This window comes from Gadus chalcogrammus, chromosome 12, assembly GCF_026213295.1.
Source record: "Gadus chalcogrammus isolate NIFS_2021 chromosome 12, NIFS_Gcha_1.0, whole genome shotgun sequence".
Lineage (NCBI taxonomy): Eukaryota > Metazoa > Chordata > Actinopteri > Gadiformes > Gadidae > Gadus > Gadus chalcogrammus.
In genome coordinates this window covers 24932069-24957437 of record NC_079423.1, presented here as the reverse complement: position 1 = coordinate 24957437, position 25369 = coordinate 24932069, and the positions used below count along the sequence as shown (strand labels likewise).

Sequence of the window (25369 nt, the reverse complement as noted above, 5' to 3'; positions counted from 1 at the left end):
GCTATGTTTTATAGACCCACAAATCGGTGAACTCGCGCTTTAACAAACGTTTCACTTATTCAAACGAAAAACAAGATGTGTACAAGATACGTACAAGATGTATACAAAGCGATACAATAACGATACGGAGGCGAGAGACAGCCTCAGCACCGACGGCTTGTGATTGGACGCAACATAAAATCGTCAGCGGAAGTGATCTTGTTCAGGGCGGGAAATTCTAGCATTACCATTACACATGTCAACACAAGTACCCACCTAGACAGCGGTACTTATACTATATACAGCGATAGGTTATCGAACAGGTTACTTGCACACAAACTACTCTAACGTTAACGTTTATTGGATTATTGTGGTTCTTCACAACACCCGAGGTTTAAGGTAAGATATATCCGAAACACCCCTTCGAACAGTAGGTTCATGTAGCTAGCTTGTCAGCGAATCTGACTGCTCGGATAATTTGTAACCTGTTCAATAAATCGAGTTAAAAACAATACGGACATGAAACTGATTTAGATTTCGCTTCTGTTTGTGTCCTACTAGAATCCAGTGTTCTAATCTATCGGTTGCTTTGTAAACCACTTCGTAACTTCAACACTTTGAAATAGTATTAAAGATACATTTACAGTATCTTATTTATATATATATCTATCCTGCAATGATGCAACATATAACCCGCCCATTGTAATATAATAAGTGGTCTCATGGAATGTGCCTGTGTCGGACAGACAGGGGGAGCCATGCAGGCCTTTTTGAAAGGTACGTCTGTCCAATCTAGCAAACTCCAGAAGGACAAGGGAGCCCCGGGTACCAGCACAGAGAAGAGAGTCCGACCTGTCCCTTGGGTCGAGAAATAGTAAGTGCCAACAGCAGAGATGTATATTTATGTTTTCTGAGCTCTATTTTATGATTTTATTTTATCGTCGTGTGTTTTATTGTAGGTAGTTAATAAGTCTGTCGGAGTAAAATATAGGCCATAGCTTGTTATTATTTGTTTCATTAAAATTAATTTATATCATCGAGTTGAATGGAACTGTGCACATATGCTGACATTTTTGTTTTGCAAAAAAGCAACCTTTTTTACTGAAACATCCAGTAACAAACTGCGCCAGTGAGAAATGTAACTGAAGACTGGAAAAAAAATACCTCTGCAAAAACTCAAACTGAACCCCTTCATTCACCTGCTCTAAATAATGAAGATCTGCCTTTTCTGACCTCATTTCCTACCATGACTTCACAGCAGGCCAAAGTGTGTGGATGAAGTTGCTTTTCAAGACGAGGTGGTAGCAGTATTGAAGAAATCTTTGGAAGGGGCAGATGTGAGTATATTCCAGTGCTTACATGCACATTTACACATGTTTGCAGCTGGTTTACAACAGATACTGTCTAGTTAATGCGATGGGAGTTGAGGAATGTCACTAAACGTGTGTGATAATTTTTTCTCCAGCTACCCAACTTGCTATTCTATGGTCCTCCTGGAACAGGAAAGACCTCTACCATCCTCGCAGCATCCAGGGAACTCTTTGGGTGAGATTGCCAAAGTTTTGGCTAGAGGGGATAAGACCTCCCCAGCAGTTGATGACCCATTTCTTTGGTGAATGTGTCCCAAATATCTGTGTTTATTATGATACCGCAAATAATGTTAATAGCACAAAAAAATAACTGAAACCTTAGCAGCCCTGGGCATAGAGAAACATAATCACGTCCATTATCAGTGTGCTGTCTGACTATTGGCATCCATTCATTACTCAAGGTTTACACTGTGTCTTCTGTTATTGTTATGATCTTAAAACGAGGACAGTCCTTGGTAATCTCTCCTTGAGTTTATACAAATAAAGTATTGATTATATGCATTTACATTTGCAAATCAATAGTTAGGGCCTACTTAAGTATGAATCTCTGTGTCCCTTCCCTAACCATTTTTTCCCTTTTTTGTTTTGTAGTCCCCAGCTGTACAAACAGAGGGTGTTGGAGCTGAATGCCTCAGATGAGCGTGGCATCCAGGTGGTCCGCCACAAGGTCAAGAACTTTGCACAGCTCACCGTGGCTGGAACACGCACTGAGTAAGAAGGTTTACACTCAAGCACCAGCTGATCTGTACCAGTGGATGTAGAGGCATAATTTTTCTATAATTGAGTGCCACTGTTAAATGAACGTGGTTGGGCACAAAGCTGTGAAAGACATCAAATCCTGGATTTGGAAAATGGATTCACTGTATGGCTCCTAGTGTGTGTATATTTAACTTGCTGTGTTTATTTATGAACGTGGTGTACTGTTGTATGTTCCAGTGGAAAGAGGTGCCCTCCCTTTAAAATCATCATCCTGGACGAGGCTGACTCCATGACCGGGCCAGCCCAGGCAGCCCTGAGGAGAACCATGGAGAAGGAGTCTCGCACAACACGTTTTTGTCTCATCTGCAATTATGTCAGCAGGTACGGGTCACCAACTTTTAAGAAAATTAAAAGGCCCCTTCCATTCAGTATTGCGTCCTGGTTTCAACCTCCTGCATTCTTATTATATACAAGGTGTATTACTTTGAAAACATTACAGTTACGATTATGATACCGCACCGTCTCTCCCACCCATCCGTGAGTCGTCTGTGTACTTCCTCGCAGGATCATCGAGCCGCTGACCTCCAGGTGTTCCAAGTTCCGCTTCAAGCCCCTTGCCAATTGGATCCAAGAGGAGCGGTTGCTGGAAATCTGTTCAAAGGAGAACCTGAAGTACTCCAAAGAGGTAGCGTTTAATTGGTTCCACATATACAGGGATTGATAGGTTAGGGATAGGTCCTGTCTGATTCTGATGATCCAATACAGGGCACGTATTTCTGAGAATTGGTGATTTATATTGAACCTTGGATTCGATATTGTTGCTAAATGAGCAGATGCTTCTATACCTCTCTCTCTCTAGGGTATAGCAGCGTTGGTGAAGGTGTCGGAGGGGGACTTGCGTAAGGCCATCACATTCCTCCAGAGCGCAGCACGCCTCGTCGTAGACCAGGAAATCACAGAGAAGACCATTGTGGAGATCGCCGGAGTGAGTCCTCCCTCTCTAGCTCCTTCTCCCTCTGTAGCTGCTCCAGTCATCTTCAATTGTCACTTGACTTCAATCATTTTGTAATAATAATGGATCCCTTTACCGGACCACACAGGCTTCGCACATGATAAGCGAATATTAAACTGAAGTCGCTTTTTTCAAATTTCCTTTTCACTCATCTATTTCTTCATAATTGAGGTTTGCACATTTTAAAAGGTTGGGAATGCTACTGGTATTCTGGTTTATAGGAAAGCTTGTCTTGTTGGGGCTGGTTACTTTCATAATTCGATTGGTTATGTTAAGTGTGGCTACTTCTTTAACCTCTTTATACATGAGCTCTCGGTCTCACTGAATCTCATTGGAACTATTGTCTTATGGTTTTGTTTTGCTACAGGTAGTCCCTTCCAAAATGATTGACAACTTACTTCAAACCTGCTTCAAAGGGACTTTTGAGAAAGTTCAAATTGCCATTAAGGTAAACACTGTCTAGCCTTAAGGATGCCGTTGTTTTGAAAAAGCACAGATACATTGATGGTTGCCGATTTAAAGGTTATAATGTTAAATGTCAATAAAATATATTTCATTTATAAAATAGGTTTTTGAAGAGAAGGTTGCCGGGTCGTTAGACCTTGGTTTTGTTTTGGAGCTGAAGCCCCAAAGTAAAGCTGTACTTTTCCAATTTACTTACTTACTGAACGTCTACGATTACCCTTAGCCATAAAGTACATTGGTGGGACAATAGACACTCTTTACGTAACCCTTCCTTAGCCATTCCACAAACCTCTTTTGATAATTAATGTGTAACCCTGAAGGTTTGTTTTTCAGGACATGGTGGATGAAGGCTATGCAGCCACACAGATCCTGATCCAGCTCCACGAGAGCATCATTGAACAGGACCTAAATGACAAGAAAAAGTCAGCCATCACAGAGAAGATGGCGGTGTGTACCACACACTCGTTCTAATGAGGAACAAATTTATTCAGATCGGTGTAATTTAATTAAAAATTGTGTGTGTGTTTGATCAGTTTAAGAAGGCTGCACACTATACTTTGTCAACTGGGTTTGAAAGTATTTATTGTTGTGACAGGCTTTTGAGCTAATTGAACATGCATCTATTTCTTTCTTTATCTCTCCAGGTAGTGGATAAGTGCTTGGCGGATGGAGCCGACGAGTATCTCCAGCTGTTGAGCCTGTGTTCGATCATTATTGAACAGTCCTCTACCAACTGACACCTTGTATTCTGGCGGAGGCTGAGGTTCTGCCTCCAGAACAGTTCTTACAGAACACAAGCACTTGTATCTACCCTCGGCAGTACAGTTTCCAACAGTCTAGTTTATAGAGAATTCGAAGTATGAGCTTAATTGATGTGTCAAGTTTATATTTTGACTAAAGTGACCATCAAGCCGTAGCATTTTGGATTTAAAGCCACTGATTACAATGCTACACGGTAGCTGTAATCATAATTTGAGCTACTTTCGGCAATGTTTGTAAGGAAGTACCCAATGATGGCACCGAATAAAGCAGGCTAGCAATTGCTATTTATTATACTGATCTTTCTTACTCCTTTAAATAAATGTAGGACTTCTGACATCCAGTGGACATCGATATAAATCCTTGCGATTCTACCCTTACAGAGTAAGGTTATTCATTTGGTAACCTCTTCAGCATAGCATAAACAGCAATTGCAATAACCTGCTCATTTACATTCTCATTATCTTTTTATACTCTTTGTATATTACTACTGATAAAAAGTAATTTGTATATTGTTGCTTGTGTTCAGTTATTGTTTTCGTTAGACTTTAGGAACATTTCTAAATATGAGAGAATGAACAAACATCAAAATGGCTTATTAACCCATATTCAGACATCTAGGCTCAAAGGCAAATTGTCCGTAGAGGATTATTTTTATTACATATTGTGAAGAACCAAGTTAGGAAATCTTACCTCGGGAAGACAGTTGAATTATGTTCTACCTAATAAAAATAGAGATACTTGTCTTTAGTTATTTAATATATTTATTGCTCCGCTTCAGAGACAATCTGTTCATACTTCTTCTCCTGGACGCGAGGGGCGCTCCACCCCAGGGTTAAGGCTGGGAAGTGTTGCTACAGTCCTGTACAGAGCTTCACTTCCGGAGCGCGTTTTGGAAAAGATGTCGTTAGAAATGCAGCAATATTTTATGTATTGGTGAACCAAAACAACTACGTAAACTTATTTTGGGACCTATTTGGTTTCAGCTGTTAGGCTATTACGTGCAGCAATATGGATATACCCACACCCCCAGAAGGTAAACGGTTAGCCGTTGCTATTGCATGTTTGGCGTTAGCTTGGTACCTGCACGGAGCTAGATGCTAGCTGACATGCCCACTCGACTCTAGCAGCAGCAACACTGTATAATGCCAAAGGACTATGCTCTCTTCTTTAATCAAATCAACGAAACGTTTACCAGTCACTCGCTTGCCTGTGTCATTTGATATGCCTCTTTTTAAGTAAAATTCTGTTCCTATCAGCATTTGTGTTTAAGATGTTCAGTCATTGACTCCTAGCGTAAATACTGCCCCTCTTTCAGTGTAATAATATAATGTTTTGCAATCATCTTCCCATTCCACGTATACAAAAAAACCAATTACTAGATACGTACTTTAGACTAGAAGTGGCTAAATATAAGGGTATGTTACGTATTGTTTTCAAATGTTTTATCTTTTTCAGTCTATTAGTTATGTTGCATCAATAACCAGACATAAGACAACAATATTTAGTTCTCCAGCTTCTTATTTATTATGTTTTCATTGTTGTTTCAAATAACCTATTTTTTCTTTATTAACGTCCAGTAATGATCCTATTGTTCTTAGTATAAAGTGAAGTTATGTAGATCCTAGGCAGTGAATCATGTAAAACACCCCACCAACAAACACTGCCAGAACTACAACATATTGAATAGATATTGAACAAGGAAAATTTTCACCAAAATCTAAACCATTTTGGTCTTCATTTGGTTTTAATGATTTGGTTATTCAGACATTATTAGTTGCAAGCTAGAACAGTATATCTGTATTAGGTTTATTTCCAGTAATTGTTTTACCATATAGGAATTATTTTGAAGGTTTGCGAGATGCTCATAAATGGCTACTTGATTATGTTTCACTGAATTCAGAATGCTTCTGCCTCTTAATTAAATCAAACACAAATCCATACAACATCTTAATTACCGGAGGAACATTAATGAGAAGGGCCTGTTTGTACAGTGGCAAAACATTTTCATATAAAAAGTGTCCAAAGTGACTTTCGGTAAACAACAAATCATTCATGAATTCTGTTTTTTGTCTTCCATGATTGACCCAGATCAAGAGCTGAAGAATGTCATCGACAAGCTGGCCCAGTTTGTTGCTCGAAATGGGCCAGAGTTTGAGAAGATGACGATGGAGAAACAGAAGGATAATCTCAAATTCTCCTTTCTGTTTGGAGGGGAATACTTCAGCTACTACAAGTGCAAGCTTGCTATGGAGCATCAGCAGCGTATGTAGTTTTTCCAGAGAGATAAAAAAGATCATCGTGCTGTTAAAAAAACATAATTTCCAGCCAATTCACAAAAATATATTCCAGTACACTAAAGAATGCTGCTCTTCTTGAGCTAATTTTTTTGTTTTTGTTTAAATTGAGTAATGTGTGGATTTTCTCATGCACCAAATGGCTTTGCTTATTTAATAGTGAGGCCTAAGTGTGTCATCAATGTACAAATAGAGATTTATACTTTCATACTGGATTAAATGTGACAGGTTTGAAACACACAGTGCAGTATTCCAATCAAACCTATGTCAAGTATTGTCGGAATATCGTTTTGTGAGTTAGGTTTCTGAACTGTTTGTTATTATGGTTATTTACGGTAGTTCACACAGCAGAAAAGTGGAGCAGAAGATATGCACTGGATCAGTAGAAATGTCTGTTCTAACTTGCTAAATTTGTCCAACAGGTTTCACCAGTGAGGTTACATTACACTTTAAGTGTGTAATGTCCTTATTAAGAATAATCTACATTTTTAGCATGTTTTTATTGCTGACCGGGCAAAAAACGTGTTAGTGTTATCAGTTGTGTAACTTGTGTTATTAATGGTGTGTTAATCCTGTGAGGGGACTCGCCTATCTGAGTAGCCTGTCTGCTACTGCTCCATGACACGAGATTTCCTGTGTATTCAAATATTATGTCCAGTTAATGTATCAATCACTGCTTTTGCTAGCTAGACACCTAAAAAATAAAGATTTTTTTACAGGTGCAAATGGAGAATCCAATTTGACGGAGAAAAAAAAGGAACTGATTTTGACCATTGTAATGCATAGTGGTGTTAAAGGGATGGCCAAAGTAATCAATATACACCCTAAACTTGAGTTTAGTGTCTGAAAGGTTACAATACAGTCACAATATTCAACAGATCCTCTTCTGACCAAGCTCATTTAATCTTCTGCCTCAAAGCAGACTGAAATACAACTAGCCTAGTGAATTATTTAGGTCCCTTATCTATCTGGATTTTTCCATTTATAAATCACAGCCCTGGATGCAGTGCACTGGTCAAAATCAAGGAGTTCTTTTGTGACGTGAAACGTTACAAATTACATTAAAGTTTGCTTCTCTCCACATAGATCCCTCTACCCACGATGGTGAGGAGTATAAATGTGAAGGTATTTATCAGGAACCAAGTTTTTTTGTTTGCCTCCGATGAACAAATTGAAATGCTAATTTTCTGCTGGTTATTAACACAATCACGCTTTTTTGCGTTTCCGTTGCATTTTCCGTTCTGCCATTGCTGACATTTGATTGCATTTATATATTCTTAGTTTTATTTACAAAAGCCAACTCTGAACATATTTTTTGATTGTTGTTGTAAAGAAATATGGGGGCTTTCCTTTCAGCTTTTTAAAACAAATACATGTTGACCATGCCTGAATGCCGTTTCATAATGCAAGGGATTGAGTGTCATCTTGTTTCTGCTTGGGATTAAGTCTTGCTTGATGAGGGCTGCATTATTCATCATCCGAAGTTTATGCACATTTTACATTTTCACATGTCCAAAGGTTCCACATAGTCAAAAAATAATGAATATGGAATGAATCAAGGTCTTGTCAAGTCAAGTATCGACATCATGTTAATTATGCAACTCTTTTGAGGTACACCGGTCTAATACCCTTGCTTCACCCTTTTTTTCTTATAGTTTTGCTGGTTTTACTAGAGGTGCCAATTTGTGGTTTTCAACATTCTCTCTTTCTTGCAAGTTGCAGAGGGGACAAGATGGGGACATACTGCTCGTGTTTTAAGACTAAATACACTTAAGATTTTCTTTGTTCAGCCTGCTCTGCACCTGGAGACTTGTCATTGGTTAAATGAATGTGGCCGCTTGACCTCACCAATGACCTTATTTAGAGTAACTAACATTGTTTTACTGTTGAGTGAACATGCTTCTTTTGTAGCATCCATATTGACACTTAATTTAATGATCACACGTGACCCAATGTTTATTTTGACAAAGTATGCTGCTGCCTAAAGTAAATATTTACTATGCATAATACTATTTATCAATCAGTTTTTAATTCCATATACGGTGGTTTTATTATACTATGCCAATAGTTTAACGGTGCGTTACCTTATGGTTTACCCAATGTGAACTCTAGCAGATGGTTTTGCACCCTGATTGATGCAAACGTGTCAAGTTGGTCTAGTGTAAAGTAACTCTTTAAATATGACACATGAGAATGCAGGGCTCAACATTCTTCCTGACATTATTGCCTCAATCACCCACTCTCCTCTTTTGCTGGCTTGTTTTGCAGACCTATACAACCCAGGAGCCAAGGACGTCATTGATGTCCCTCCACCAATGCCCATCATTGCCCCGCCCCCGATCCTAGCTCCGCCCACGCCCGTTCTTGAGGAGCTCATCCAGCAGAGCCAGTGGAACCTTCAGCAGCAGGAGCAGCACCTACTCACACTCCGTCAGGTACACCCATTGAAGCTTTGTCAAGACTGTGAGCGTATGGTCACATGAACACAATGAATGTATAATCCATAAAGAGGCGTCTGTGTTTGACACTCTATGGTCGGTTGACCCCCTGGTCCCCACCAGGAGCAAGTGTCGGCAGCCATTGCCCTTGCGGTGGAGCAGCAGACCCAGAAGCTGCTGATGGAGACCCAGCTTGATGTCACCGAATTTGACAACCTGCTGCAGCCCATCATCGACACCTGCACCAAAGATGCTATCTCGGTAAGTGCCACGCTTAACAGTTCCGGTTCTGTTGTCGAGGATTATACCCATTCGTGTCACCATGAAAGCCTTTGGGTAGTGGGAAGGGAGACATGCAGCCAATTGAACACGCATGTTTAGACACACCTCTAGACGGACAGGGGGCAGTGCAGCACCAACTCTTTGCAGGTGGGTGTCTATCTTGAAGCCTTATGCCTCTGTTTGTTCTGCGTTCAGGCTGGTAAGAACTGGATGTTCACCAATGCCAAGGGCCCACTACACTGCGACCTGATGACCTCACACCTCCGCAACCGCATCACCGCAGACTCTGCCCACTTCGAGCTCCGCCTGCATCTCATCTATCTGACCAATGACGTCCTCCATCACTGGTAAATACAGATATATAAAATACACTACGGCAGCATAAACTGCTTCAATATTAGGAGGCCAAAAGATGATGCCTTCTGATCCCCATCTCTGGTTCGACTCTTTTTGTTTGTCAATTATTTTAATGTAACCAAAACTCCATTTAAAATGGCACATTTAACAGAAACCTTAAGCTACTTTTAAAACGTATTATGCATTATGTTGACATTTGAATAAGGAGTAATCCAAATCACTTTTCTGTTACCCATCTCATCATTGTCCTCTTAAATAAATTTGTTTTAAGGTTTGCTTTAAATCATACAGAAAAAAAGACATAAAACATGATCTTGTACTTTGTAATCCCATTGTGTCGTCCAGCCAGCGGAAGCAGCAGCGTGACTTGCTTGCGGCGCTGCAGAAGGTGGTGGTGCCCATTTACTGCACTAGCTTCCTGGCTGTGGAAGAGGACAAGCAGCAGAAGATCACCAGGGTAACACATTTGTAGTCATTTTTGTTACACTCCCCCGGTTGTGCCACAATGTGTGACCTGAGGCATTCTTTGATGTTGTGGTATATTGTATGGATATTTACAACATGAATTCCCCAATCTGCATCAATCAGAAATTATCTTAGGATGCAATTGTAATATATTAATTATTATGCTGTATTAATATTATATATATATAAAACATATTTCCAATATGATCCGTTGAAGTTCTTTGTTGCAATAGGCGGGATGAAAATGGGTTACATATCCTGATTGAAATGGTTCCTTTTATAATAATTTATTTTCCTCTTTTATAACTGTGTCCTGCTCACACTTTCTTATGTGTCCAATTCCCTCCTCCCCCAACCCTCGGTGCCTATCTCTCTGTTCAGTTGTTGCAACTGTGGGAGAAGAATGGCTACTTTGATGACGTGACAATTCAACAGCTGAAGAGCCCAGCACTAGGCCTTGGACAGTACCAGGTGAGAGCATAAGGACCAGAGCAGAAGCTGATTGGCCGTAGATCATCTAGGGTTATAGATAATCGGTTGTACATTCTCCAGAGACGTAGCTGATTGGTTGATCATTCTCCAAAGCAGAAGCAGATTGGCTGTAATTATTTAGAGCGGCAAGCAATTGACTGAAGATTTACAGAGCAGTACCTGATCATTCTTCAAAGCAGTTGTTTCATGATATCAAATTTTCAGATTCGTGGCTGATCTAGTATTTCATTCTCCATAACATCTATGTAGCGCTCCACAAAGCGTGACAAAAACACTTGAATGCATTCATTACCCTATCCATATGTACTAATATATTTATTTGTTATATCATACAAAGGAAATACAATTCTAGTACCGTATCAATTCAAGCTTACAGCATTCTTAAACTGCTGTACAGTACAGTACATCTACGTTACTGATGCGCTGCTGCACTGCGGCCTCTTCCAACACAACCTGCCCGACCGTACAACCTCACCCGCATCCCTGCCTCTGCTCTCGCCTCCTCCAGGCGTCCCTGATCACGGAGTACGCCGCGGCGGTGCAGCCGGTCCAGCTGGCCTTCCAGCAGCAGATCCAGGCGCTGAAGGCGCAGCACGAGGAGTACGTGTCCAGCGTGAAGCAGCAGGCCGCGGCGGCCTCCGCCCAGCTGCCCGGCCCCCCGGGTCAGCCTCCCGCCCCGGGCGATGGCGAGCAGGCTCTGCCCATGACCGCGCAGGCCGGTGAGAATGCACGCCAGAATGGTAACTCAACCATAGTATTTCTGTGTTGTTGACTCTCTGTAGCAATGTGCATGCTACACGCCACCCATGTGGCTGCCACACCCCCCCTAGGTGGCTTTTCTGGGCTCCTCCATATACAGGAAATAGGCTGGTGATGTTGAAGCCGGTTTATTGTATGTTGGTGGTACAGGAGGATGATACATGGTCTGGTGCGCCATGTTGCCATGCAGGAGATCTTTCTCGGAGTGTGTGTGTGGTGATGGCTGGTTTAAACGGGTCAATTACTGACCAGTCAATGTGCAACAGGTGTGCAGCCTCTTCCTAGCCTCAGAGTCCAATCAGACTCAACTAGGGGAGGCTGCTTAAACTTCCATCATCCACACACACTCCCTCAAAATAGAAAACGTTGCATCAGGACAATGCTTTGATTTTCTGAAATCCCCCCCTAAATCTCTGCTACACTCACACATTGCCTCTGCCTCACCTTTTCCTTTTCCCAAATCTCCAACCCCCCCACCAACCGCACATTGATTTCGATATGTGTGGCCTTCCCTCTTCTGTTGTGCGGGTGCAGGTGACGGGAAAGGCCCCAGCGCCGCCCTTCCTCCAGGGGACTATGAGGGGCCATCTAGGCCCTCCGACCCCGGCAACCCTTCAGGACCTACTGACATTTCCTCTTCCAAGCCCGGCTGGTTCGACCCCCAGCACTTGGGCCAATGGAACCCCAAGCAGCCGGTAAGAGGCCACACAATGCATAGGAACACAGGGATTGAATGATAATGTTACTGTTTAAGGTCCCGTGACATGCCACCAGTTGTGGTGGGATTAGCCGTTACAAGCCGTTTTGGAAATCTGGCCCTTATGACATCACAGGTGGGCTTGTCCACCTAGATGTGTGCTGGATAGATCTGTCTACCAGCCTACCCAGCCGAATGTAGCAAACGTTGCTCATCTATCCGTCACACATCTAGGTGGACACTATGGGTGCAACGGATCACAAAACTCACGGTTCAGATCGTGTCACCGTTTTTGAGTCACGGGTCGGATCACGACAACAAAAAAGATAACAAGACAAACGTGACTTTAAATAAATCCTCAAATGTGTAAAAACCAAATAAAGTGAAAAATGACATCCGTTGCACCACTAGTGGACATGCCCACCTGTGATGTCATAAGGGGCAGATTTCCAAAACGGCTTGTAACAGCTAATCACACCACACCTGGTGGCATTTTGCATTGGAAAACCCTTGGTAAACATTTGCGTTATTTCCGAGTAAAATGTACAAAGTTGGTAAACGGGAGATATTCTCTGTAAAATACGAGGGGTCTGCTACTTCCATCACCCACCCACCTTCTCAGATGGAACCCAATATTGCCGTTTATTTTCATCCTGATAAACCGGGGGTTTAATGTACCCTCATATTGACTTTCATTTACACATCCTGTCTCTGCCAGCCCCCCTTTGACCCCAACCAGCCCCCACCCCCATGCCCCCCCTGGAGCGGCCACGACGGCATGTGGAACGAGGGGAGGGACCAGGGCTCATGGAGCGGAGGCCCTCCCAGGGAAAGCGGGCCGTGGAGCGGGCCCGGCGGCTCGGACCAGGGCCCCCCCTCGTGGAACTCCCAGTATGACCAGCAGCCGCCGTGGGGCAACCAGCAAGACCAGCCCCCGCCCTGGGGCCAGAGGGAGCCACCGTTCCCCCCCCGCATGCAGGCATGTCCTCGCCCGCTTCCCTTCATCTTCAGTGCATTGGGATCCAGATAGGAAGTAGTGGCTTCATAATAATGGATTGTATTTGTGTACATTAATAAGACCGGAAGCCATGCCATGTAATTCTACTGGTACCACCTATGCCATTTATGTGCATAACATAAAAATGGAAGACTATGGTGGTTCCATTCAGGATGAACTACTGCATGACACATGCTGCCTGTATGAGCTCAGCTTAAAGATGGTGCAGCAATCTATGATCCCAAACACAAAATATGTACCAAGACTTGAAATACTCCTTACTACAATTGAATTGACCTGTCCTAATTAATAATTAATGATTGAGGTACCTATCATCTGTCTTTGTGTCATTCTCTTATCTGTCCCGCTCCACAGAGACCCCCGCACTTCAGAGGGCCCTTCCCCCCCCACCAGCAACCCCCTCCCTTCAACCAACCCCCCCCGCCCCACCACGGCTTCGGCCGCTTCCCGCCCCGCTTCATGCAGGACGACTTCCCCCCGAGGCACCACTTCGACCGGCCGCCGTACCCCCCGCACCACTTTGACTACCCCCAGGGAGACTACCCGCAGGGGGACTACCCCCAGGGAGACTACCCCGGAGCGGAGCACCCAGGTGCGCACTTTATTCACCGCACCCTTTACCCTCCCATGTCATCATGAAATGACCCCATGGGATTAATACAGCGCCGTTCTATCTGGTTATAGTAATGACCGTATGTCGTGCATTCAAGACGTAATCCTCGTGATCCCTGACCCCTGACCCCTGACCCCTGACCCCTGCATGACTTAGGAGTTACTAGAAGACAATGCAATGTCAGTAATCATAATAATTCTGATTAAAGCAGACCATTCGACATGACCCCAAATAAGAGGAATATAAGCAAATGAATCTCATTTTACATCAGCCCAGCCCAATGAAGTTAATTTTAACCAACCCAATCATTATATTTGAGCCTTTTATCGATTTGAAACACTTTTTATGAATGCGTACTTCCCAAAATATTATACAGAGCAGAAGTTACTGAAACACATTTTATGGGGCAGTATGAATATCATAGTTATTATTTGTTAATTATTTGCATCCTTTCATGGTTGTATATTTGAACCAAAACGACCAGCCCTAATATCTCCCTCGTCCCCTCTGCCTCCCCCAGACATGGGTCCCCCACCCCACCACCACTCCAATCAGAGGCTCCCTCCCCCGGGTATGGGCGCAGATCACCCTCCCTGGGGGGCCAACCAGCACCAAGACTTTGGCCCACCGCCCCACGGCTTCAACGGACAGTCACCCCACATGCGCCACCGGCAGCAGCAGCAGCAGCAGCAACAGCAGCAGCCACCACAACAGCAGCAGCAGCAGCAGCAGCAGCAACAGCAGCAGCAGCCGCCGCCACAGCAGCAAGCCCCCCAGCCAGCCCAAGACGACCCCAGTCTGGTCCCCAATGTCCCCTACTTTGACCTGCCGGCTGGACTCATGGCTCCACTTGTTAAGGTATGACATTACCCCTTTAGCTTAGCATTAACAAAGGTGCTAGAACATGGGTTTGGATACATATTTGACAGATGAGTTGGTAAGAGGTAAGAGCTCTAAATGCTCACACAATTGCATTCACGCCCCAGCAACGCAACCCGGTGGGTTTCTGTGCAGAACCCGCCCACGTTACACCCACGTTGAGTGTGGCAAATCGACAATTGGTGAATTGATAATCAGGGAAGTGTGCATGACCAGGCATTGGCAGGCTACAGCTAAGCTAACAACGTTCTCTTTCTCTTGGTCCAGCTGGAAGACAACGACTACAAGGCCCTGGACCCCAAAGACATCCGGTTGCCCCCTCCAATGCCTCCAAGCGACAGACTGCTGGCTGCCGTGGAGGCCTTCTACAGCCCCCCGTCCCACGACAGGCCCCGCAACAGGTAGAAACACAGGCCTCGTCCCTTGTATCCAGGCCCACGTTTGGGAGATTAATTTGTTGTTAGCTCATCGGTGGGTATAAGTGCCGAAAACGAAGACTGATCATTTATGAGTGCATCTGCCTGAGGTGTCAATGGCGCGACCACTTTCTGCACGAACCCTCCATTTCACACATCCCCGAGTAGTGTAACGCCGTGTTCATCCCAAAGGTGAAGCACATTTGCCAGCCATGGCTGAGATAACTAAATTGAATTGCGACTCAATACGGAGAACCCAACGCAGTCGTGTCTGCGTTAATACCGTGAATTTTACGTCTACTCCTGAAGCTGTGTCTGGATGGACGCTTTTGTGATTCATTCCGGACTACAGGACGTGAGGGATGCTGAGAAAGGTTCAACACTGACAGGCTTTCATGACAACGCTTCACTCGAATTTGGTGTTGAGGTGCAAATATTTCAACTCGCTCCTGTGGTTCGCTTCCCACCATTCACAACAGCGGCAATTTCTGCTGAGAAATTTGCATCTATTCGCCGATTTTGCCTTCCAGATGGACCTACAAAACTACCGTATTTTCCGGACTATAAGTCGCGGTTTTTTTGTAGTTTGGCTTGCCCTGCGACTTATATTTCGAAGCGACTTATATGCCAAAATTGTGCGTACATAATCTTCGGCCGCAAGATGGCACCGTCATTCATTAGGCCTACAACTGAACGCTGCAAGCCTACTGCACCACCGAATAAATTATATTCTCGTCGTCATCGTCCTCAATGTCCTCCGGTTCAACCAAAGCTACCCCAGCCTTAGCTGCAATGTTGTACAACATAGCTGTCACACATATCACAGCGCATGACTTGGCCGGCGAAAACTGGAGCCCTCCGCTGGACTTGTGAGCGCAACTTCCACCTCCCGATCGTGCGCTCAGGTTTAGGACCGCGGCGCATACCCGTCCGGTGGAATCCCGGTGTCACTGAATTCGGTATACTCTCAACTACGAGTGGGACCGACACACCTATATTGCTATTGCAATTTTATTCAGTCTCTCCAGACTAAACGTTCTTGTTTAAATGTTTAAAAATAAATGCGACTTATACACCGATGCGACGTATATATGTTTTTTTCCTCGTCATGGAGCATTTTTTGACTGATGCGACTAATACTCGGGAGCGACGTATAGTCCGGAAAATACGGTAATGCAGATGCTATCTTAGTCAGTTAGGGGCAGAATATCCCTGAGTGAATTGCGAATTTATTTGCAGGTAATGTGCAGAGCACAGATTTGATGATATTTTGGCAACACGTTGTTAAAGAAATGTATGTTATGTAATTTTTTTCGATCAATACGTTCATCAATAGAGAATCAGCCCTGATGCCCTTTTTGGGTTACTTTCTCCCCTCCAACCAGCGAGGGCTGGGAGCAGAACGGCCTGTATGAGTTCTTCAGAGCCAAGATGAGAGCCCGGAGGAAGAAGGGCCAGGAGAAACGCAGCAGGTGAGCTCTCCTTCAGGCCTCTCTTCATCTGCCTCCTCTTAAAGATAAGATGATTCCACAAGGCTTTTGTTTTGCAACTTCTTTAACAATTTATGCAGTATATTACTTATCAGTTATGCATGGAATGTAAATATAAAGGGGCGATGACGAGTGGCGATTTGGTTCACATCTGTTCATACTGCTGTGAACAATACCCCCCCCCCCAGCCCCAATAAAGGTCAAACAAATGCCCCAGAGTCTTCTGACGGTCAAGTGACGAAATCCCGCCCTCTCCCCAGTGGACGCGTGGGCACCGGCAGCCGGTCCAGGAGTCGCTCTCGGAGCAGGGGAAGGTCCTCGTCCCACTCCAGCTCCCACTCCCGCTCCCAGTCCTCCAAGTCTTCCCGCTCCAGGTCCCGCTCGTCACACTCACGAAGCCGGTCGCGCTCATACTCGCGCTCCAGGTAACAGATAAAACGCATGCACATTCTCACTCTCTCACACGCTCATTCCAAGCCATGTTTTTGCTGCATCAAAATAAATGATTGCTCTTAATTCCCGATTTTAGGTCTAGGAGCCAGTCCAGGTCATCCAGAAGCCGCTCTCGGTCCAGGTCGCGATCCCGCTCTCGCACGCCCACCAAGAAGCGTCCTCGCGGGGAGAAGGCCGGCAGTACCTCCCCTCCGTAAGACTACCTTACATCCCCATGGCCCTCAAAGTGGTCTCTCTTGTCTGCAACTCATTCATCCATCCCATGCAAATTACAATGCATTTGAATTAGGGCTGGGTATTGCCAGATACCTCACAGTTCAATTCAGTTCTGATTCTTTAGGTCACGATTTGATTAGATTTCGATTCAATATTGATCCAATTGCTTCGATATCGATTCAATAATACGTGCAGATAACAATAATACCTAATATTATTAATTATTTTTGACCCCAAAATGAATCAACCATTTCATTGTGCTTTAACAAAATTGTTTAGTATTGGAATAAAACATTGTATAGTATTGTTCCTGAGCTAAACTTGCAGCATAAAAGTAATGATCATAACATTGACAAATGTAAAAGTGCATGTAAATTAACCCTTATAAGGTGTTCGGGTCTGTGGGACCCGTTTTCAGTTTTTAGCTTTATAAAAGTGATACAAATAATTATTATTTTGAACTAAGATTCATTGGCTTTGGCTCATTTTCTGTGAGGAACATGAATCAGAAAACATTTTCAATGACCCCCCCCTGTATACCCCCCCATCACATTTATATTAAACACAGGGTGTTCGGGTCCAGTGGACCCGGAGCTAGGTTAAGTGTGGAAATCATAGGTTCTGTGCACCCTCATTTTCCCTTCTTCGTGTGTGTGTGTGTGTGTGTGTGTGTGTGTGTGTGTGTGTGTGTGTGTGTGTGTGTGTGTGTGTGTGTGTGTGTGTGTGTGTGTGTGTGTGTGTGTGTGGGTGTGGGAAAGAGTAAAGCAGGTGAATGGGCCCTTGGTGTGAGCACCCACAGTGTGCACCCACTGTTCCCGCACAAGGTTGCAAAATTGGAGCACCCAACACTATCAAGCTTGGGGACCTGACACTATAAAAAAGCTCTGTCAGCGTGGTTCAATACCACAACTGATCAAGATGGCAAAGCGATTCTCTGTTCAGACTGCCTTACAGTTGATATTTGAAGAGACAGAGGGTTTTGATGGTGATGCAGAGGAAATAGTTTCGGAAAGTGAGGATAACATTTCAGAGTTTGAAGAGGAGGATGAGCATCAGCCAGCTCCGAAACGTAAAAGAGCCTCAGGACTAGCCCTTCAGCAGCCAGGACAAGCCTGCGAGCAGCAAGCCCCAGGAACATCCCGTGAGCAGGCAGGACCAGCCCGCAAGCAGCCAGCCCCAGGACCATCCCGTGAGCAGCCAGGACCAGCCCGCGAGCAGCCAACCCCAGGACCAACCCGCGAGCAGCCAACCCCAGGACCAACCCGCAAGCAGCCAGCCCCAGGACCAACCCGCAAGCAGCCAGCCCCAGGAACAACCCGCAAGCAGCCAGCCCCAGGAACAACCCGCAAGCAGCCAGCCCCAGGACCATCCCGCAAGCAGCCAGCCCAAGGACCATCCCGCAAGCAGCCAGCCCCAGGACCATCCCACAAGCAGCCAGCCCCAGGACCAACCCGCAAGCAGCCAGCCCCAGGAACAACCCGCAAGCAGCCAGATGTAGGACCAGCCCGTCAGCCAAAAAGAAACGCTGTGAAGTGTGTGGACCCATGATGGACAGAAAAACACAATATACATGCAACCAGTGCAAAAAATACATATGCAATACACACACAGTGAGACTCTGCCCCTCATGTGTGGTATAGTCTGATATACGTATGATGGCCGTGTTCAAAGGCTTTAATGTGTTGTTCAGACATATGTTATTGAGTATGTTTCAATTTCTAATGATGTTGATTATTTCCCAGTTATGCCTGTTTTATGAGGCATTTCCTTGTTTTGTTGCATTTTAATACAAAAAGAAACAAAAACGAGTGGCACCCCAATTCATAAAAGTGATTTAACAAAGGTAAAGTGAACAAATTTAACATATGTGTTGTTTATATTACTTGTAATTGGGATGAAGTAACCATCTGGTGAGTATTTAAAAAAAAAAGCTTGAGTATGTTGAATTAAAAGGCAATGGGTCCACCAGACCCAGCAGCACCTCCTGTGTAACAAAAACACGAACACCCTATGAGGGAGTATTCGGTTCTAGATTACAATCTTGGTTTTTTTATTTATTTTTTGGGGAAATAATCGATTCAAAAAAATTCTGAATCTAAATTGAATCGAGAACAATTAAATTGCAGTGCATTGATGAATCGATATTTTTAGCCAGGCCTAATTTGAATTCCTTTTTGTTTTCTCTGATCTTTAGCGCCACATCCTCCACATCTGCCGCAGCACCTGCCGCTCCTCCGATTCCACCCGACCCCCGGCTAGGAGAGGAGAACAAGGGCCACCAGCTGCTCATGAAGATGGGTGAGTTATTCCGTCCTGTCCAGCTCCATGTCCAATAGTTTGTGTTATCAGTTTGGCGTGCAATGTTCTCTTGACTGCATTCTTAGATTTAGACTTTTTGTATTTTGATTCTGACCTTGGCATAAAGTTATACAAAGGGATGTGAAGAGATGTGTTTCTACTGGAAACATAATGAGTAATCTATTATAATAATTAAAATCTACTCATTAGACTTTTGCTGTATCACGGTATTATGATATACCTGAGTATTTAGAAATCCCAAAGGTGGTATTTCTCTGCTCTCTATTCAACTTTTTTCAGAAATCGTATAAATACATTTTTTATTATTTTTATTTTTATTGAGCAGGCGTATAACAAAAATAAAGAAAGGATTTGCAGTTTCATTGTTCTGGAGACTAAAATAGGTTTGTTCTAAGTTTTAAAATAGTGACAGCACACCATGCATGTTCAGACATCAAACTGAAAGCAAAATTGCAGTTTCAACAGTTTTGTAGTTCATTTTCTGTTTAATTTCATGAATCACCATCTATGCTGTACTACCGATGCTGTACAGTTGACAAACCTGCATCCTTCCCCTGTTGTCCCACACAGGCTGGAGTGGCTCAGGAGGCCTGGGAGCCAAAGAGCAGGGCATCCAGGACCCGATCAAGGGGGGCGACATCAGAGACAAATGGGACCAGTACAAGGGTGTGGGGGTGTCACTGGACGACCCCTACGAGAACTACCGGAGGAACAAGAGCTACAACTTTGTGGCTCGCATGAAGGCACGGGAGGAAGGTATGAAAGATTGAGTGGTTATGTGTCTCACTCACCGTAAGAATAATCATGGTTAAAATGCTCAAAGGATCAAATGTTCTTCTTTCAGTCAATCGGGATGCACCGGAGGCCCCCCCCGCTGAATGACATCCCACGACCAACCCAACGGATGACACCCAAACAGTTTCTCCTTTTCTTTTTTTTAAAAAAAGGTCACCAGACCAAAATTAGTTTTAGAAATAAGGTATCATTGTGATTCAAAGGTGTTGTAATAATAAACGTAGGTTGTCCTACTTGAAACATGTCATCTTCTGATTGTATTTGCACACCTTCTTGAAGCCCCTTCTAGAATCCACAGATTTACTGTGTCGTCGTTTCTAGAAGGTGTTTTGTATGACTGAAGCTTTGAGAAAAGCTCAACACTGACAGGCTTTCATGACACACAGCTTCACGCAAACTTGACGTTGAGGTGCGAATATTTCCACTCGCTCCTGAGGTTCTCTTCACGGCATTCACGTTGCTGGCATCACACGCTGAGAAATTTGCGTCAATTTTTGTCTTTGATTTGACTTTGTAAGCTGGGCCAATATTACTTTTTGGCCTGACTTCTTAAGTAAGGCCGACAAGATTCTTGAGTCCTACCGTACCGTTTGCAGTGGGATATTAGGTATAGAAAGTAATTATTTTGAAATTGACCTTATGTCGTGTACCAATTGATAAAGCCATATGGGTGCAGATATAGTGATGAATAACATGATATAATAGGCCAAAATATGGAATTAACTTGCATCATAAAAAGGAAAGATATATGTACACATTTACATTGTATAAAAACAATGTAAATGGCTTTTTCATTCTCACATCTAAAATTGTATATTATAACCAAAGGATCGAAGCAATGAGTTGGCCTACTTTGAATGCAGGGATGCGTTGTTCCAGGGAGTTTATAATACAGATTTATATAACATATATATACCATTCATTTGAATGACTAAGCAATGCAGAAAACCTTTCGAACCTTCTTAGACTATTGAACATTTTCTACTTAGCTGACTGTCGGATACTTACTATTTAATATTGGAGATTAATATTTGTGTGTAGTGGGGAATATAACAGTTGGACATACTGGGGATGAGATTAATATGAATACGTATAAAAAGCCTAGAAGATTTGATAACTCATTAAAAAAATTATGCATATATGATGCATTGATATAGAAAATTACAATTATGGTTTTTAATATGGAAACCCATATTTTGTCGGAGAATATCTGAGCCTGACTCACAACTCATAGGCATCTAGTTAATTTTACTTATGTTTCAATAAACATGACAATATAAGTATTGATGTGTTAAAGTCAATGAGTATCATTATTGATCATTTATAACACTATTAATCTGAATTTATAATTTGTTTGGGAGGCTGTACCATTCTTTCTGGTACCAAACGAGATTCCGGAAGCGCAAAGAGAACCATACCCGGAAGTAAGCGCCTCTTGATTTCCTTTTCGTGACGTAGACAACCGGCTTATCCAACACAGGAACACCTATCAGTAGGTGGATGCTCCCAGTACCGTTATTTCTTAATTTTAAAAACGGGATTTTAACAAACACATTTATTCACGAAACCAACGCTCGTTGTGGATCAGAATGTCTGCCAGCGCAGTTTACATCCTCGACCTGAAAGGCAAGGTAAGGAGATATGTGTTCAATTTAATCTCGACCAGACCTAGCGTTATCGTTTCAAGACTGATTTACATAGAACATTTCATTTTAGGATGTATTGCATAAGTACAGTAAAATAAACGACAATGTGTCAAGACCTCACAACAACCTGAGAACTAAACTGTAACTCGTCCACTCAAAAAAAGGGAAGGTCTCTGGACTTATCTGGCAAGTGAAATACAGCTTGTCAATGAACCTAGGCTGTTCAGCATCATTCACTGTTGTCCTTTTAGTTTGTGGTAATAAATACGGCATTATATATATAATTATATATATATATATATATATATATATATATATATATATATATATATATATATTTTTTTTTTTTGGATTTGGATTGGAAAACGTGTGTAATATATTGAGAAGTTTTTAATAATTGTCTATATATATTTGTCTAACGCTCATTTTGAATGGTGTGTTAGGTTTGTTTCTCTGGGAAAATTGGCCCTAATGTAAGTAACATTCATGCCTAGTTGTAGGCCTACACACCAAGTACTGTGGCAAATGTCAAAAGCAGAGGCGTGATATTCTTTTAGTGACTTTATTGTATCGCTTCAAGAGTTCACCTCGACTTAACTTAACGAAGAACCTGACATTGACTAACCAAAATCACTAACCGTCTCCTCTAACGTTGGACTTTAAAACCTCTTAAAGCAAAGCATGCTTGAACACATCAGCAACCAATAGCAGTGGTTGACAACGAACATAGCTCCGTCCGGAGCTACATTGCCCCCACCAGCATGTCGCCTGTCGTCAGCCGAAAACAATGTCCTGATAGCGACGGGGAGGCCGCCGCCGCCACATGTGAGCCTGTGGAGTCGCATGCCCCAACCCCCCAGTCTCTGTTTGAGTCGGAGGACTCGTCGGTGTGAGTGGAGCTGTGCTGGTCGAGTTGGGTGCGTCGGAAAGTCCAGCCGCCAGGGAGCGGTATGGTGCCAAGTGGTCTCTGTGTAACACCACCACCAGCCAACGGCACACATCTTCACCCGAACATGTTCCAGCACCTCACAGGGCTCCAGCCACTGGCTGGTCAGTTTGGGAGTGACCCTCTTTTTCCGGGTTGGATTGTAGACCCACACCCTCTCCCCAGGCACGAAGGAGTGGCCCTGGCAACGGAGGTCATACCTCCGCTTTTGTCATGCCCCAGCCTTTTACTGACGCTGCCTGGCAATCTCGTGGGCCTCTGCCAGACACTGCTGAATGTCCCGAAGGTACTCGAACCTCAGTATCTTGAGGAGATCAGTGTCAGGGGGGACGCCAAAGGCTCTGACAACAGGCGTCTCCAGCTCTCTGCCGAACATAGGTGTGGCTGGCGTGCACCCTGTGCTCTCTTGCACCGCTGAGCGATAAGCCCACAGGACAAGGGGTAAGTGACGGTCCCATTCTCGCTGGCGTCGTGAGGTGACGATAGCCAGTTGCTTGGCAAGCGTCTGGTTGAACCTCTCCAATAGCCGGTCGCTCTTGGGGTAGAGGGGTGTTGTCTTGGTCTTGCTTACTCCAATGCGTTTGCACACCTCAGCAAAGAATTGAGCCTCAAAGTTCTGCCCCTGATCGCTGAGCAGTTCCTGAAGTGCCCCGAACCGACAGAACATCTCACACACCAGGCGCTCGGCTGTGGTCACCGCACTCTGGTCGGGGACCGCATACGCCTCTGGCCACTTAGTGTAATAGTCCATGGCCATGAGGATGTAGCTGTTCCCGCCGTCTTTGGTGGGGAAATGGTCCCAGGATGTCCACCCCAACCTGCTCCATGGGGAGCAGGTTGATTCAACCTGCAAAGGGGCATGGCAACGTTCAGTCGGCCCCTTCTTAGCTGTGCAGGATTCACAGGAGTGAACAAAAAGCTCTGTGTCCTTCCTGCAACCAGGGCAGTAAAAACGCTGACGCAGCTTGTTAAGGGTCTTGGCCACCCCGTAGTGTCCTGCCCCCACAGAACCGTGGACCGCATGTAGCACCCATCGGTGCCAGTCCTTGGGCACTATCAACTGCCACACATCTCTCCCCCAGCCTGATGCACGCCAGACCCTGTAAGTAGTCCATCTCGCCGTGCAAAGGTGGCCGACACTGAGAAGTAGGCCAGTGTGGGGTCACTGTCCTGTGCTGCCTTTCACTCCTGGTCTTCCATTGCAGTCAGCCAACCTTCATCTGGCCCGACCTGTCCTGTGGCACCTATCTGGAGAGTAGCTCCATCTCGCTCCTCTTGGTGTTCGCAGTGTCTGCAGTCCAGACAGGGGCGTCGGGACAGGGCATCTGCATTGCTGTGCAGACTCCCAGCTTGGGGCCACCTGACCCTCAGGCTCCTCGAACCTCGAAGGGAAGCATGGTCCGTCCGCAGAAGGAACCGCTGGCCATAGAGGAAGGGGCGAATGTGTTTGTACGGCCTCAGCCAATGCCATGAGCTCATGTCGGGTGATGCAGTAGTTGTGCTTGGGGCGAGACAAGGAGCACCTGTAGTAAGCCACCACCCTCTCGCCCCCTGCTCCCTCCTGCGACAGGACTGACCCCAGTCCCACATCACTGGCATCAGTGTCCACTATGAAGCTTAGGCCAGGGTCAGGAAGGGCCAGGATGGGTGCGGTTGTCAGAGCCGCACGGAGCTGGGCAAAGGCGGCTGCACAGTCGTCCTCCCAGCTGAACTCCCTACCCTTTGGCAGTGAGACGGTGTAGGGGTCTGGCAATTGATGCAAAGCCACGGACGAAGCGTCGATAGCATTAGGCTAGCCCTAGGAAGCTGAGCACCTCACTGACATTTCGGTGGAGGTGGCCACTTCCTTACCGCCTCCACCTTGGTAGGGTCCACAGCCACGCCTTCTGGCCCCGCCACATGGCCCAGGAACCTGGTCTCGCGCTGCAGCAGGTCTGCACACCGAATGGCTTGGAAGACCTGGCAGAGATTCTCCAGAGCCAGCTCGAAGTCCTGGCATGGACCGGAAGGTCATCGAGGTAGACCACGCACTGTTTTCTGTGAATGTGAGCCAAAAACCTCTCCATAAGTCTCTTGAACGTGGCGGGAGCATTGCAGAGACAAAAGGGCATCAGCCTGAACTGCCAGAGCCCTTGGCCGATGGGGAAAGCCATCTTGGTTCTTGCATCTGGTGCCAGCTCCACCTGCTAGCAGCCGCTCCGCAGGTCTAGTGAGCTGAACCACTGTGACCCTGCGACTTTGTTCAAAGCGTCATATATGCGGGGCAAGGGGTAAGAGTCCTTTCTGGTTACATCGTTCAAGTGACGATAGTCCACACAGAACCTCCAGGTGTCTCTGGCGTTACAGTACATGATGTTTACGTTCAATGTAGTGGCAGTATTATGCTACGCATTATGACTATATTTTAGCATAGATTGAGTGTATTAACAGAATGATGTCATATTTATCACTGCATGTCAATGTGGTTTTAAAGTAGGTAGCTACAATAATAGCTACAGCGTTATCCC

General features: G+C 44.6%; 3 protein-coding genes across 4 annotated transcripts in view; all 3 read left to right on the top strand.

Annotated features, from left to right (window-relative positions):
* The first annotated feature begins 201 nt into the window (after positions 1-201).
* Positions 202-4811, top strand: rfc4 (replication factor C (activator 1) 4). Its single transcript, XM_056603586.1, has 11 exons — positions 202-378; positions 726-853; positions 1238-1316; positions 1445-1524; positions 1941-2060; positions 2286-2429; positions 2613-2733; positions 2908-3033; positions 3428-3508; positions 3859-3972; positions 4170-4811. Exons 2-11 carry the CDS (start codon positions 738-740, stop codon positions 4260-4262), a joined length of 1074 nt encoding a protein of 357 aa, XP_056459561.1. The 5' UTR covers positions 202-378; positions 726-737; the 3' UTR covers positions 4263-4811.
* A 484-nt stretch (positions 4812-5295) lies between these two features.
* Positions 5296-21488, top strand: cherp (calcium homeostasis endoplasmic reticulum protein). Its single transcript, XM_056603587.1, has 20 exons — positions 5296-5320; positions 6376-6549; positions 7668-7706; positions 8850-9016; positions 9143-9280; positions 9497-9648; positions 10004-10115; positions 10505-10594; positions 11124-11334; positions 11909-12069; positions 12790-13050; positions 13444-13681; positions 14223-14560; positions 14849-14982; positions 16383-16469; positions 16748-16912; positions 17017-17133; positions 19351-19454; positions 20046-20231; positions 20320-21488. The coding sequence occupies exons 1-20, from the start codon at positions 5296-5298 to the stop codon at positions 20355-20357; spliced, it is 2937 nt and encodes a 978-aa protein (XP_056459562.1). The 3' UTR covers positions 20358-21488.
* Positions 21489-21689: 201 nt separating this feature from the next.
* Positions 21690-25369, top strand: part of LOC130393023 (AP-1 complex subunit mu-1) — a 30289-nt gene continuing 26609 nt past the window's right edge. Inside the window, exon 1 of one of the 2 annotated variants that reach the window (XM_056603584.1) lies at positions 21690-21901. In XM_056603584.1, coding sequence (XP_056459559.1) covers positions 21860-21901 — 42 coding nt within the window. In that variant the 5' untranslated portion in view covers positions 21690-21859. The remainder of the gene's footprint in view (positions 21902-25369) is intronic. The other variant, XM_056603585.1, reaches the window with a different exon arrangement.

Excerpts from the sequence above, each read along its gene's own strand:
- rfc4 (XM_056603586.1), top strand. The coding sequence starts at position 738 with ATGCAGGCCTTTTTGAAAGGTACGTCTGTCCAATCTAGCAAACTCCAG. Across the intron at positions 854-1,237 it reads GTCCCTTGGGTCGAGAAATA|CAGGCCAAAGTGTGTGGATG; the intron begins GTAAGTGCCAAC and ends ATGACTTCACAG. Across the intron at positions 2,734-2,907 it reads ACCTGAAGTACTCCAAAGAG|GGTATAGCAGCGTTGGTGAA; the intron begins GTAGCGTTTAAT and ends CTCTCTCTCTAG.
- cherp (XM_056603587.1), top strand. The coding sequence starts at position 5,296 with ATGGATATACCCACACCCCCAGAAG. Across the intron at positions 7,707-8,849 it reads TGAGGAGTATAAATGTGAAG|ACCTATACAACCCAGGAGCC; the intron begins GTATTTATCAGG and ends CTTGTTTTGCAG. Across the intron at positions 9,649-10,003 it reads AATGACGTCCTCCATCACTG|CCAGCGGAAGCAGCAGCGTG; the intron begins GTAAATACAGAT and ends TGTGTCGTCCAG.